The sequence below is a fragment of the Rhododendron vialii genome, chromosome 10a, assembly GCF_030253575.1.
Source record: "Rhododendron vialii isolate Sample 1 chromosome 10a, ASM3025357v1".
Classification (NCBI taxonomy): domain Eukaryota; kingdom Viridiplantae; phylum Streptophyta; class Magnoliopsida; order Ericales; family Ericaceae; genus Rhododendron; species Rhododendron vialii.
Window position 1 is genome coordinate 32,987,043 of NC_080566.1, and position 15,877 is coordinate 33,002,919.

The 15,877-nt window shown below is 36.1% G+C and overlaps 1 protein-coding gene across 1 annotated transcript; it reads left to right on the forward strand.

Moving 5' to 3' along the window:
• Positions 1-8,299: 8,299 nt before the first annotated feature.
• On the forward strand, positions 8,300-13,922 carry LOC131302487 (uncharacterized). The gene is made up of 5 exons (XM_058329156.1): positions 8,300-8,763; positions 10,787-11,104; positions 12,619-12,711; positions 12,824-12,891; positions 13,421-13,922. Exons 1-5 carry the CDS (start codon positions 8,458-8,460, stop codon positions 13,578-13,580), a joined length of 945 nt encoding a protein of 314 aa, XP_058185139.1. The 5' UTR covers positions 8,300-8,457; the 3' UTR covers positions 13,581-13,922.
• Positions 13,923-15,877: the final 1,955 nt, after the last annotated feature.

Below are 15,877 nucleotides of genomic sequence, written 5' to 3' on the forward strand. Positions count from 1 at the left end.
AGAAAGAGTGGGGAAACACTGAGCAGGGAAGGGGAAAAGATGCAGCAGAGGTGGAGATGGAGCACAGAAGTGAAGGGAAGAAGAGAAAGAAAAGAGGGTGGGAGAGAGTCTGCTGAGGACAGATGTATGTGCAAGTAACAATCGGTAACGCCAAAATTGACCGACATTCGTTACACTCATTCCCCGTAGATGGAGAAATTTTTCAGTGGTGAATGTCTCACCACGTGACTGTACCCACTTAGCACTAAAAAATTTCTGCTGTAGATGCTTTATACAAAAGGAAAATCAACAATTGCCAACATTTGACCATCTGAGATGAGAACATAGAGGAACTGGGTCTCCTAAGTCCTTAAAATGGACCATGTACTTCCGGATTCTTTTTTATGTTTTGAATATTATGAGTAATAGTTTCCTCTTGGGAAACTTCCGAATGTTTTTGACTGCCCAAAGCCATTGTCGCAGTCGTAAAAGTCATTTTACTTTAATATGAAGGGGTTTGGTCAAGTGGACATGAGAAAGTTAGTAATTGTTCGTCCTTTATGAAGTTCAATGTTTGAATCACACGGAGGCCAAAACAATCTAAGTCTTGCAGCTAGTAGAGATTTTTTGGGTCCCGAAATTAGTTAAAGTGTATACAAACTGACCTGTACATTTGATTATAATGAAAAAAAGGAAGTTGGTCCTCTCCCCTTATCTGAGAGGAAGGGGTGGGTGTAGGGTTCTATTTTAATCTCCTAACTAATGACGATTTCTCTATAGGTCTATCTATTGACTTTTGTGCAGCTGAAGCTCTTGGTTGGTTAGTGTCCAAATCAAGATTCATCATCCTTCGTAATTTGAGATGACAATAAACCAATCAAGATTCATCATCCTAAGTAATTTGAGGAGACAATAAACCCGAGGACACAGACAATTCCAAAAGAGATCATGCACATACACTTTTATGGGCCCACCTCGGGTTCCACCGATATAATTTGAACCGTTTATGTTTTTTTAAAATAATTGTTTAAGAGTTCTTATAAAAAATCAACTCGACAAGACATCGGTAAGAGTTTTTTAAAAAATCGCAGGACAAATCCGTTTGTTTTGTTTCGCTCTAGGATTTCTAAAAAAACCCTTACCGATTTCCTATTAAGTTGATTTTTTACAATAACTCTTAAACAATTATTTTAAAAATAATAAGCAGTTCGTATCATATTAGTGAGACCCGAGGTGGGTCCCATAAAAGTGTGTGTGTAAAATCTGTGTAAAAATGTATGTGCAAGTAGCACGACTGGTAATTTAATACTCCTTCTTTTTGTCCCTTTTAAGTATCTAACTTTGTAACTCTAATTTATTAAAAAGATATCATCATTATATTTTTTATATCAATTTTTACCTTAAATTTTCCTACTTACCTTACGTGGAAATATTATTATTATATTTTTACTCATTAACTTTTCAAAATAGAATCTATTTTTAAGGATAAAATGAAAAATGCATCAATTTTTACCTACTATCTTATAAAATGGATACTTATTAAGGAACAACAAAAAATTGAATATTAGACTATACAAAAGAGATGAATGAAATAATATAGTGGAAAAGAAAAGTAGCTTGAGTAACAATTTTGTAACGTTCCTCTTTAACGTCACATCGGTTCGGCTTTTTTTTTCTCCGAGCACGACTTCACTTGGTATTGGTGCATTTTGATTTTTTTTGGTCAGTCGGCCATTTTTCGGCATTTTCCGGTGGACGTCGGTTTCGTTCGATGATTGGATCAATTAATATTATAGATCTTGTCCAGATGCATTATTATGTCAAAAATTATGTCCATCGGATATCATTCAATACACGATAATAACCCTTTTATTTTGGATTAAAATACATACCCACTAAAATGGAACCCCTCTCATTCATTTGTACCCACTAGATTGGAACCCCTTTCATTTATTTGTCCAAAACAAACGGATTACCATCGTGTATTTAACGACATTTGATGGCCATGGTTCTGTGTCTCGACAAGATCTATAATATGAATGGATCTGATCATTGAATGAAATTAATGTTCGCCGGAAAATGGCTGACTGGCGGAACTGAACAGTAACCAAGACTGGACGGGAGCTTGACTCTATGGCTCCGTTCAGTTGTCGAGAAAGTTGTGTGGGAAATTGATTCCCAGAAAAAGTGAGGTGACGTGAAGTAAAAGAAAAAGAAAATTATTTTCCTGTGAGTGTTCATTTGACAAAAGAATTTTGCAAGAATAATTAAGGTTTAGTTGTTCATTTGTTAGGAAAAAGAAACTTTTGGGAAAATTTTGTGAGTGTTCACTCATTTTCCTTTTCCCGCGACGCAAAATCCTGTGTTTTTTGCAGGATCACTTTTGCAGGAAAGTAATTCATGCAGGAAAACTTAAAAACATGTTTCCCACTACTTTCCTGTCAACTGAACACTACAAAAATCATGGAAAAATTGATTTTCCCATCATTTCCTGTACTTTCCTGACAACTGAACGGAGCCATAGAGACTGGGAGAGAGAAGGCAAATAAAAAATTCAATTGCTTGTAAATAGTCACTACTATAATAAAAAAATCCAATTGCTTGTGAATTTTACCAATTCTGTTTTGTTCTAATTGTAGTAAGGCCCGTCCCGAAAGAGAAATAAATATTTATTTTTTAAAAAAGTAATTTTAAGTTCAAAAATTATGTGCTTATACAAATAATTTTTCTATCAATATGGATCTTCTTTGATAGATCTCATTGAGATTTTTTATACAGTGCAAAAAAAATTGAAAAATTATTTTTCATTTACATTATTTTTTAGTTTTAAAATGTTAAATAAGTACTTATTTTTTAAAAATGTGTTCTGAAACGGAGCTTGAGACTTTTGAAAAGCAGCCGGCGCTAATCACTCTCTCTCTCTCCCTCCGAAAGCTCTGCTCATTGGGTAACCGAAACAGGGAAAAGTGCATCCACATTTTGTCCGGTCAAAATTAGGAATGGCAACGGGGCGGGTTTTGCCTCATTTAGCCCCGAAAATTTAACCTCGCCCCGACCACCACTGATATCAACAAACTTTTTCGTTTTGAGGGGCTGCATTTTAAATGTTGGAAGCAAAAGATGTACAAGCGAGAAAGAGTGGGGAAACACTGAGCAGGGAAGGGGAAAAGATGCAGCAGCGGTGGAGATGGAGCACAGAAGTGAAGGGAAGAAGAGAAAGAAAAGAGGGTGGGAGAGAGTCTGCTGATCAGGACAGAGGTATGTGCAAGTAACAATCGGTTACGCCAAAACTGCAGGTTCCGTTCCAGAAACCTTCTTAAAAAATAAGTAACTTATTTCATATTTTCAAACTCAAAAATAATATAAATGAAAAATAATTTTTCAATTTTTTTTGCATCGTATAAAAAATCTCGATGAGATCTTTCAAACAAGATTCATATTGCATATTTTTAGATTTCAATAAGTCCATAATTTTTGACCTTGAAATTACCTTCTTAAAAAATAAGGGTTTTTTTTCGTTTCCGGAACGGAGCCTGACATTCATTACACTCATTCCCTGTAGATGGAGAAATTTTTCAGTGCCGGATGTCTCGCCACGTGGCCGTGCCCACCCAGCACCGAAAAATTTCTCCTGTAGACGCATTGTACAAAAAGAAAATCAACAATTGCCAACATTTGACTATCTGAGATGAGAACATAGAGGAACTGGGTCTCCTGGCTCCGTTCCGAAACCAGAAATAAGTACTTATTTTTTAAGAAGGTAATTTCAAGCTCAAAAATTATGGGTTTATTGAAATCTAAAAATATGCATTATGGATCTTGTTTGCAAGATCTCGATGAGATCTTTTATACGATGCAAAAAAATTTTAAAAATTATTTTTCATTTACTTTATTTTTGAGTTTAAAAATGTGAAATAAGCTGCTTATTTTTTAAGAAGGTTTCTGGAACGGGACTTAGGTCCTTAAAATGGACTATGTACTTCCGGATTCTTTTTTATGTTTTGAATATTATGAGTAATAGTTTCCTCTTGGGAAACTTCCGAATGTTTTTGACTGCCCAAAGCCATTGTAGCAGCCGTTTTACTTTAATCTGAAGGGGTTTGGCTAAGTGGACATGAGAAAGTTAGTAATTGTTCGTCCTTTATGAGGTTCAATGTTCGAATTACACGGAGGCCAAAACAATCCAAGTCTTGCGGCTACTGAAGGTTTTTTGGTTTCCGAAATCAATTAAGGTGCATACAAGCTGGCTTGTACGTTTGATTATAATGAAAAAAAAAAACAAAAAAGTTGGTCCTCTCCCCTTATCTGAGAGGACGGGGTGGGTGTAGGGTTTTATTTTCTAACTAATGACGATTTCTCTATAGGTCTATCTATTGACTTTTGTGCTGCTAAAGCTCTTGGTTGGTTAGTGTCCAAATCAAGATTCATCATCCTTTGTAATTTGAGATGACAATAAACCAATCAAGATTCATTATCCTTAGTAATTCAAAAATGCTACTTGCACAACCGTTGTGTTGGTTGTGTCTGTAATTCTGACCGTCCAGATGTATTTGGACGGTCTAAATTTTAAAAAAACTCTTCCATGGATAAGTTTAACTTTTATGAGGAATAGTTTGAGCGAATCCTGATCATTCATTACAGCCATGGATGGCTAGAGATTGGTTGTGTGTTGTGTTTTACACAACCGTTGTGTGTGTAGCACTTTTGTTAGTAATTTGATGAGACAATAAACCCGAGGACACAGACAATTCCAAACTGATCATGCACATACACTTTAATGGGCCCATCTGTTCTACCAATATAATCCGAACCGCTTATTTTTTTTAAAATAATTGTTTAAGAGTTCCTATAAAAAATCAACTCGACAGGATATTGGTAAGAGTTTTTTCAGTTTTCGCATGATGAATTAGTCTGTTTCGTTTCACTCTACGATTTCTAAAAAGCCCTTACCGATCTCCTATTAAGTTGATTTTTTACAATAACTATTAAACAATTGTTTTAAAAATAATGAGCTGTTCAGATCATATTGGTAGAACCCGATGTGGGCCCCATAAAAGTGTATGTGCAAAATGTATGTGCAAGTAGCACGACTGGTTTAATACTTCTTCCTTCCGTTCCATTTTAAGTGTCTAGTTTCGTAACTCCAACTTATTAAAGAGACATCATAGTCATACCTTTCATATTAATTTTTACCTCTAATTTTCCTACTTACTCTCTGTGAAAACATTATTTTATATTTTTACTCATTAACTTTTCAAAATAGAATCTATTTTTAAGGGTAAAATGGAAAATGCATTAATTTTTACCTATTAACTTTATAAAATTGATATTTATTAAGGGACAACTTAAAATAAAATACTGAACTATAAAAAGGGACGAAGTAATATGGAAAAGAAAAGTGGCTTGAGTAATGTTCCTCTTTAACGTCACATCTAGTTCACCCTTTTTTTTTCTCCGAGCACGACTTTACCTGGTGTTGGTGCATTTTGAATTTTTTGGTCAGTCGGCCATTTTTCAGCATTTTTCGGTGGATGTCAGTTTCGTTCGATGATTGGATCAGTTCATATTATAGATCTTGTCCAGATGCGTTAGCGTGTCAAAAATTATGCCCATCGGATATCATTCAATACACGATAGTAATCCGTTTATTTTGGATAAAAATTCATACCCACTGGATTGGAACTCCTCTCATTCATTTGTCCAAAACAAACGGATTACCATTGTGTATTGAACAACATCTGATGGACATGGTTTCTAACATGGTTATGCGTTTCGACAACATCTATAATATGAATGGATTTGATCATTGAACGAAATTAACGTCAGCTGAAAAATGGCAGATTCGCCAGAACTGGATAGTAATGCGGATTGGACGGGAGCTTGTCCCTATATAGATTGGGAGAGAAAGCAAATAAAAAATTCAATTGCTTGTAAATACTCCTTCCGTCTGGATTTAATAGTCCATCGTTCAATTCTAATCTGCTAAAAAATGGGTTATATCTTTAAATGCGTAATGAATTTCATAGCGAATATAGATCTTATTTGATAGATCTCGATTAATTCTATAATACAATATTTTTGAAATCACATAAAACGTTGTAAAATACAAGATATAATCGATTGAAAAATAACACAAACTCCAAAAAAAGACGATTAAATCCGGATGGAGGGAGTAGTCACTACTATAATAAAAAAATCCAATTGCTTGTGAATTTTACCAACTCTGTTTTGCTCTATTATAAAGACTTTTGAAGAGTTGGCTCTTTTTTTATAATTTTTGGGCACAATAGCTAAATGTGAATTTTAAGCAGCCGGCGCTAATTGCGCTCTCTCTCTCTCTCCAAAAGCTCTGCTCATTGGGTAACCGAAACAGGGAAAAGTGGATCCACATTTTGTCCGGTCCAAATCAGACCAAATCGTCCCCTTGGGTCCAGTTCTAGAATATTTTTAAAAAAAATAAATATTCATTTCATATTTTTAAATTTAAAAATAATATAAATAAAAATAAAATTTTAATTTTTTTCACCGTATAAAAGATCTCATCGAGATCTTTCAAACAAAATCTATATTAAATATTTTTAGATTTCATTAAGTCCATTATTTTTGAGTTTGAAATTGTCTTTTTAAAAAATAAGTACTTATAACACGTTCTAGAACGAGGCCTTAGACACATAATCCTTCAAAATGGGTTATGCTCGCGTTATCAATCATCACTCTACACTCGCGTTCTCTACCCTCGTGCTCTCAATCGTCACAATCACAAATTTTCGTTGTTTTACAGGTTTTTGACAAAAAATCTTGCTATAATCAGTCCAATGGAGGATCGAAAGAAACCGAAGAAGTGACAAGATCTGTCATGGTTCAGAACAGTCGATATATTTTTGCAACTACTTTTTTGTCATTTCAAATTTTTACCTCAGGAAGACAATCTTACCCTCTACTTTACCTCTTGACTCTTGGGTAATGGAGTAGTAGTATGCACGACCCAGGACAGAACAGTCAGATTTGTCACGCTGCACCGCCAAGGCTCCGTTCCGAAACGTAAAATAAGTACTTATTTTTTAAGAAGATAATTTCAAATTTAAAAATAATATGTTTACGCAAATAATTTTCCTACCAATATGGTTCTTGTTTAATAGATCTCATCAAGATCTTTAATACGGTGCAAAAAAATTAAAAAATTATTTTTTATTTACATTATTTTTGAGTTTGAAAATGTGAAATAAGTTGCTTATTTTTTAAGAAGATTTCTGGAACGGAGCCCAAGTCGGCCACACCTTTTAAACAGAAAACATATGCACTAGTTTTCCAAACAAGCTTTTTGGGTGTTTTTTGTTTTGTCTTTATTAATGAAAATTGATTTTCGCGCTCCACTTTTAACTGATGGGGCTTCATTTTTAAAGTGAAGTTTGTCATCAGTAAAAAGTGGAGCGCGAATATCAAAATCCGTATTAATTTGTGAGAGATGAGTAGTTGATAGAAGTATACGTATCATTGCTCAGATAAGGGAGAGAGAGTCACTGTTAATAGTTCTCCTAAACTTTTAAGAAAACATGTTGGTTTTGTTCTTATTTGAGTTTTTTCGCATTTGTTAATTTTGTGTCAAATTTTTGTGGATTATTAATTGTTCTCAACGGGAGAGTTGGAAGAGTAAAAAAATACTTTTATCCAAGTATTTTGAGAAATAACCATTTTTTAGCCAAAAAAAGTCAACTTATTTCACTTTTTTTTTGTGCTAAAAAGTAGTTATTTTTCAAAATATTTGGACAAAAATACTATTTTTACTCTTTCGATTTCTTTCGTTGAGACGAATTAATAATTCATAAAAATTTGGGACAAAAGTAACAAATACAAAGAAAATTCAAATAAGAACAAATTAACTAATTTTCTTAAAAATTTAGAACTCACCCAAGTGACTATTAAAAGAACTAGGGGTTAATTTGATCATTTGCCGCCGAAAACATTCAATCAACAAAGTAAATTGACAGTACATAGAAATACGTAAAGGGACAACATGATAAAAGCGCGTGGAGGCAATTTTTAGTGCGTGTTATGCACTATCGTCAGCCACTATCGTCAGCCTTGTGGATTGATTGTAGAAAAAGTCATTGACTGACCTATTCGTTTTAGGATTTTAAAAATTTGAATTTGAATTATTATTCTATTTTATTATTTTATTATTTCTAATTATTCTTCTTTTTTTTTCTTTATCTTTCTTCAATTATTATTTTTATTTTTAATTTTTATTCTATTTCTTTTTACAATTATTACTTGAATTATTTACAAATTTAAATCCAAAATCTTAAAATAAACGGGCCTCATGTTCGCGTTCTTGCTTCCGCACCCTTTATGTGACTCACATCCCTCACCTCACCTACGCATTCATTTCCTCGAAAAAATCGTTTCCTTAATCTTCACAAGACCCCTCTCCCTACCTCCCTCTCTCTCTCTCTCTCTCTCTCTCTCTCCAAAACTCAGATGGGCAATTGCATCAGCTTCACGGCGTTACAAGACTGGTGGCTCAAGCAGTGCTTCTCCCGCGCCGGCCTCAAATCAACCACCACCGACCTGGGCGACGGCACGGTCATGCACTGCTGGGTCCCAAAGTCGCACAAGCCCACCAAGCCTACCATGCTCCTCATCCACGGGATCGGAGCCAACGCAATGTGGCAGTTCAAAGACTTCATCTCCCCTCTCTGTTCCCAATTCAACGTCTACGTGCCCGACTTGGTCTTCTTTGGCAACTCCTACACGACACGACCCGATCGGACCGAAGCCTTCCAGGTACTATAATCTGTGTCTTGACTTTGTTCCTTACTTTTAGGAAAGAGTAATTTAGCTATTTTTATTAGGTGTGTTTTGTCATCTAAAATAAGTATTTATTTTTTAAATTAAAGGTGATTTATCGTTAGAGAATGACTTATATCGTTAAATGAGAAATAAGTACCGAAAAAACAAGAACTTTAGCCGCGCTGTAGGAGTATTTGGTTGGACGCAATTCTGTCCGGAATTATGTTCTAAAGTTGTGTTCCTAGAATTTGCTCCTTAGTAGGAGAATCTGGTTGGATGCAGTTGTGTCCGATCGGACCGAAGCGTTCCAGGTACTAAAATTGTGTAAACCTTTAGTCGGAATAAATAATACGGAGTACTCCGTAATTATTTTGCTATTTAATTGGAAAATTTACTGCAGGGCACATAGTTGTAAAGCTCAAATTGGATGATGATGCCCTTTTCGATTTGGATTTTGAGAGAGGTTTTTGAGAGTGATAAGTGAAAAGAAACAAATAGAGAAAATTTATTGGAGACCGTGTCTCGGGATTTTGAGACCCTAAAATGAACAAGGCTGAGTCTAGTACAATAACACCAAGTATTTTACAGCAGAATACTGATTTTTTTTTCCCAATAATTAATGACGATAATTTCCCCTTACAGTTGCAGTTAATAATCTCAATGTTTTTTTTTTTTTAGGCGCAAAATCTTATTTGTCTTAATTGGAAAACAAATTACATTAGTTGGACCCTTCCCTTACTTATATCCTCCATTTGACATATCACATATGGTCTATGTAACATGGATTTGAGTGAATGTACGAGGTACCTGTGTCGACCACTGACCCGACACTTAAATAATAGTATGGGATCCATATTCGAGATATTTAGTTTGAGTAAATCCACCAAACAGGCATATTTTAAAATCCTCATTTTCTAATGACTATTCGTGAATCTCCTACATTATGCATGAAGTGCTCTTAACATTCATTTGCACCAAAACAAACTGAGCTTTGTGTCCCAATCAATTGGGTTGGCTACATGAATCATATTTTTCAATTGAGCTCTGTCCAGGACTACCTATTTACTTATAAGCCCAAAATTGTACCTTATCACGGCATCCAAAGTTAGTTTAGCTCTTCTTCGTCCCCTAGCTTTACTATTCACTACTATCATATCACTCTTCTTGAGGTTTACGGTAAATATGTCCAAATCACCTTAATCTATTTTCTCTCAACTCATCTTGTTTCGGTGGGTACAACTCCTACCATCAAACGAGTAGTTTTGTTTCTCATTTTCTCTCTCCTAGTCTTACCACACATCCACCTCAACATCTTCATTTCAGCTACACTCATCTTACTTACTTACTTGTTTTTTGATAGGCCAACACTCCGTCGTGTATAGCATCGTTGGTCGTATTCGTATAGCAATTCTATAAAATTTTCTTTTCAATTTTATTGGTATCCTTTGATCACACAATATACTAGAAGCGGCTCTCTACTTAAGCCACTGAACTTGGATCCTATAGGTTACATTGTCCATAATATCTCCATCCTTGCTAATAATTAAACCTAAATACTTAAAATGCTCATTTTTTGGTATCTCATGATCCTGAATCCTCTCGGGCACTTCTATTGTCACTAAACTTACAAAGCATATACTTAGTTTTACTCATACTTGTCCTAAATCCTTTTGAATATACTCTCTAGGGCTCACCTCCTCCACCCCTTCCATTTTGAATCTACTTACAGTGCCTGGGCACTTCAATTTCTGTAAATTTAGACCACCACCTAAATTTACTAAAAAAGTTGAATATATTGGTGTATCCCTATGTCTTTGATATCGAAAATAGATGAAGACAATACTTAACACGCATCTGCACCCAAGTCTATGTAACATAGCATGTGGCTAGACCATGCTTCATAATAACCTAAACACATGTAAAAAAACAAAAGATTAGATTGTTAACAACCAGCCTATCAGAAATCTCATGCCATTAGAGCGATGGATAATTTTTCTCATGTTGATCGTCAACACAGGCTCAGTGCGTGATGCGGGCGATGGAGACCTATGGGATGCAGCGGATGCACGTGGTGGGGCTCAGCTATGGTGGGTTCGTGGCCTACAGCATCGCGGTGCAATTCCCTAACGCAGTTGATCGGCTGGTGATTGCGGCAGCTGGGGTGTGTATGGAGGACACAGATTTGGACGGCGGGTTGTTTCAGGTGAGGAGTGTTGATGAGGCCATTGCAATTTTGCTGCCACAGAAGCCAGAGAAGTTGATGGAGCTGATGGAGTTCACTTTCTATAAACCGGTGAAGATCTTGCCATCTTGCTTCCTTAATGATTTCATTGAGGTGAGTTTTCAGAAATTCTCTTGTTACCCTTGCTGAATTTTTCTTGATTGTCAGTTTGACTTGTAGTCGATATTTGAATTGTTAGTTGGAAATTAGGTTCTTCTCTGTATTCTAGTGTTCTTTTCATTTTCTTAACCTCTTCTTTCCATTCATAAACTAGTTAATAAACTTATGATCCAAACAGAGTCTAGACTCTAGACCTGTTGAGGTAGTAAAGTTATGGAACTTTTCAGTCTATATTTATGAAGCAGAAGGAACGAGTTTCCTGTTTGGAAATATCTGTATTTTGTGTTCTGAGAGAGGCTTGAGGCAAGGGGACTCGGGAATTTAGGGGGAGAATATATCATAACTTGATTTCGATTGTGGTAAAATCATTGTGCTTCGTTGGCAATGACAAGGTTGATAGAAAATTGACAATCCGAATGGTAAAAGTTCGTTTAGTATACTTGCTACCAAATGCCAATAATGGATTGTATTCCCACCACAATCCCGTGAACCGTTTCCCGATTATAATGTTCGATGGGTCACTTTCAGGAGGCAGTCAGCAGAAATTGCTACTTTAGCATGTTAAGATGAGTTTTCTCAGCGAAGTACCACGCGAATGCCTTCAAATCTCCTCTTCCTGTTATTTGTCTCTAAATTTGGCTGTACTTCTTGTGCTTTCTCCCCTACTGCATCATTATCACTTGGAGTGTCATTTAGCAGAATATCACCCGTGCGATCTTTGCCCCTGTTAAAATTCTCAAATTTGAAATGCTAGTTATAGATTCCAACAGTCTTGACAGTAGGGATATCAAAGAGTTGGAGAATTTTCTGTCTAGCATTACTTGAAATTTGATTTAGTCCAGGCAGAGGAAAGAGCATGAAGTTCAATCAGTTGATCCTCGGGGCCAAGAAAGTTTTCAGCTGGTTTCCTTTCTAGTTGATTCTCGAGCCATGGCATGAATTGAGAAATACCCTAGTGTCTTTATCGTGATCACTATCGAATCGCCACAATAAAATTATTGCAGGCTCCCACATATGTTCCACTATTTCTCATTCGTATTTCGCCGTCAATTTTGAGCTTGTTGCAACAGCATATTGGTTATGGAAGTGTTCATTAGCTTAATCATCTTGGGATCTTGCAATTTGTGGTCTTTATATTCCTTTAACAGGTGGTCCTTGGTGTCAACCAGGGTTTAAAGCGTGGTATTAGAAAACATAACGGTATCAGTAGTAAGGCCATATATTGGCCTGTCCCGATCGTACTGGCCGATATCTAACTAAACAAAGGTATTGGAGGTCTGAAATCTCGTTACGTAACGGCCTTTATTTAAAACTTTGGTGTCAACTAAACTAGCAAAATGACGAAACATGATTGCATTCTTGCTCAGCCGGCATGGATAATTCATGCCTGTGCGGATGGTTTCTTCTATCGCTATTGGTTACCAAGTCAAGCAAACCATAGTTACAAATTGTGATGACTTCTTTGATAAGCTTTCATGGGCTTAACCTTCAAGTTTGGCCTTGGGCAGGTGATGTGTACTGAATACCTTCAAGAAAGAAAAGAGTTGATCCATGCATTACACAAGGATAGAAAACTCTTTGATCTTCCGAAGATAACCCAGGTTGGTTTTGTATGCCTTAATTTTGCGAATTACCACCTTATTTTTTGGTTCCTGCCATTTCCCAGTTATTCATTTTGGTGGGTCTAATATCTAATTTCTCCATCTTGTATAGCCGACACTAATATTATGGGGAGAACACGATCAAGTATTTCCGCTGGAATTGGGGAACAGATTGAAAAGGTCATTACCAAAAATCTCATAAGCTTCTTTAGATATTCTGTTGGTTTTTTTGCATTTTACTTTCTTTGGTTACCTTGAGCTATGTTACATAGAATGACCGGATGCGACTCCCATGCAAGTATGTATCTAACTGCCTGCTTCATCCAATTTTGTCTCAAGGACTCGGAAATACGCCAAAATATACAAACTTCTTAGGCCATGAAACACGCATAATACTATAGGAATAGGAGTTCCATGGATAGTTCATGGTAAATTCAAATTACAATATGAATTTACCATGAACTATTTGCGAAACTCCTAGTTGTATATCCAATTAAATGTGTTGGACAAGGATTTCCCACACTCTTGTTAGAGGAGAATATCTTCCATCCGTATTTTTTACATGTAAAAGGATCCATGTATCATAGAACAAGATGACAGAGGATAAGATCACGGCGATGTGCTGCCTCTTCATGTGCCTTTTCCGCTGTTTTGAAATGTTTTCAAGTTGGAGTCACAAATGTGTTCATTGAGTGTACTTTTTCTGTAGGCATCTGGGGGAGAATGCGCAACTGGTAGTCATGAAGAATGCAGGCCATGCAATCAACGTAGAGAAACAAAAAGAGATGTTAAAACACTTGAAGTCGTACCTCGTCGATCCTCTTCCTCCTCAACTTGACAGCAACGGCAGAAACCCGAAGGCTGACTGAAGTTTTATGGGAAAGAGGGACATCGAATCCTGGAATGTAACTGGGTATTTCAGACAACTCAAAAGTAATCGATTTTTTTGAAAGTTTTCATTATGTATCATAGCATTTTTTTACAGAAGATACGATCCTCGTCCCGTAGTTCCCCCGATTGAATTTCTTAGGTGAAGCTTTGAAAGAATGTGTCTCATTGGAGAACAACCATTATTGACGTAAAGATAGGAAGGATGATATGTGAAGGACTCTAGTCTCTAGTGCCCTTGTTGTATACTGGTGAACTCCTTATTTGTATTTTGTTTTGTGATTTTAGTTTTTGGAATTAGAAAGATCTGCGAATACGAACCATATTGACTGTACCAAAATAAAGTCCAGATTTGGACCGTCTTGTCCAGTTCAAATTAAGGACGGAGAGGATCCCATTCCTTTCCGAAATTATTGGATTGAAGTGGGATAATTTCAGTTCTCTCGTCTGATTACAAAAAGAAATTACCGTGGTTTGGCATTTGACTTCTGCTACGGAATATTATTGATGTCAAGATCCGATTATTGGTGCAGATTTACCAATCTTCATCTACGAAGGCAAAGTTAGCTGGTCATTCATTTTCACTAGTATAGGTGCACGTACATTGCACGCGAAAGGTTTGTCATACCTTGTTATAAATTAATAGTGATCTCACTTGTTTTGTAGTCATTGAAATGGTTGAACTCTCAAGCGTATGGTATGTAAATTTGATAAAATAGATCATGGTCATCTTTCTTGGTTCAATTGTGATGTTTGGCCTCTTTTTCAAGTGATGAGAAGAGGGAAACTAAGTCTCGAGAGTCACAGAATATATGCATCTCCAAGAACACAAAAAGGAAAAAAAAAGAAAAAGAAAAAGAAAAAAAAGAGAATGTAGTGTAACAAAACATTTCATCTATAGTTTTACTAATGTTTGAACATTCTTCCATATCCTCAAATGGTTAAAATTGTTTGTCTTCAATTCTTCTTGCATTTTTTTCTTTCTTTGTTTCTGCTACTAAATAGGATTATTATTGCCTACTGCCTAGGAAACTTGAAACCTCAAAGCTCAGAAGAACTTCAATCAAACATTGCTCCCCTAACTGTCCTTGGGATACTCCAAAATTAGGAATGGCTGGTGCATGATTTCCTTTGAGTGTGCACATGAGAAAGGTCTAAGAGAAGCAATGTCATCCCCTCAGTCAATAACCCTGCGAGTGTTCGAGCCCTCTCTTGAGTATCCATGTGATATGTTATATGGACTCTTGTAAAGGGATAGGTACCCATAGCTGGCAATCAATTAAGGGTAAACTATAGTTAACCCCCTCTAACTAAGCCTCGCGTGCACTTTGTCCCCTCTAACTTTTTTTTTGGCACTCAACCCCCTCTAACTAACTGAAAATCAAACGGTCATAACTTCTTCATCCGAAATCGAAAACATGCAAATTATATATCGATTTCGAGGTCTTGAAGTCAACTTTCCAATGACACCAAAATCACATCACGATTTAAAGCACACAAAAAGTTATGATCAAAACAGTCTTTCTATCTACCAGCCCTTACTCTTTTGATCATAACTTTCTGTGTGCTTTGAATCATGATGTAATTTTGGTGTCATTAGAAAGCTGGCTTCAAGACCTCGAAATCGATATATAATTTGCATGTTTTCGATTTCGGACGAAAAAGTTATGACCGTTTGAAGTTATGACCGTTTGATTTTCAGTTAGTTAGAGGGGGTTGAGTGCCAAAAAAAAAAGTTAGGGGCAAAGTGCACGCAAGGCTTAGTTAGAGGGGGTTAACTATAGTTTACCCATCAATTAATCTTGGGTGAGGGAGTTAGCATGTATCCAACACGCATACCCCACTTAGACACTCGGATTCTCTAATCCTAAAAATATTTGGAAAACAAAAAACAGAATTTCAAAACAGCTTGATTTTCAAACGTTCACACAAATGAGGGATAGAAAATCTATTGATGTCCCCTAATGACATTTGATTGCAAGTTGCAAAATAAGTTATACCATCATACGGAATATTACACAATATTCAATACAAATAAATAAGTGCTGGGGAGATGTCCCCGTGCACAAACCTAACTTTCCGACATAACATGCTAAGACTAAGTTTAGAAATATTTCACGCTTGGACGCGCACAAGCACGTACTTCCCGTAACCAAAGTCGGTGGGCAATAAATAAGATGGAGAAGAACTTTGTAAACTTCGGGATAAACAATAGACTGTTCTGAAGGTAAGAGCAGTGGTCTTCTTATGTTCCTAAGCCGACTAAAAGAAAACAAAT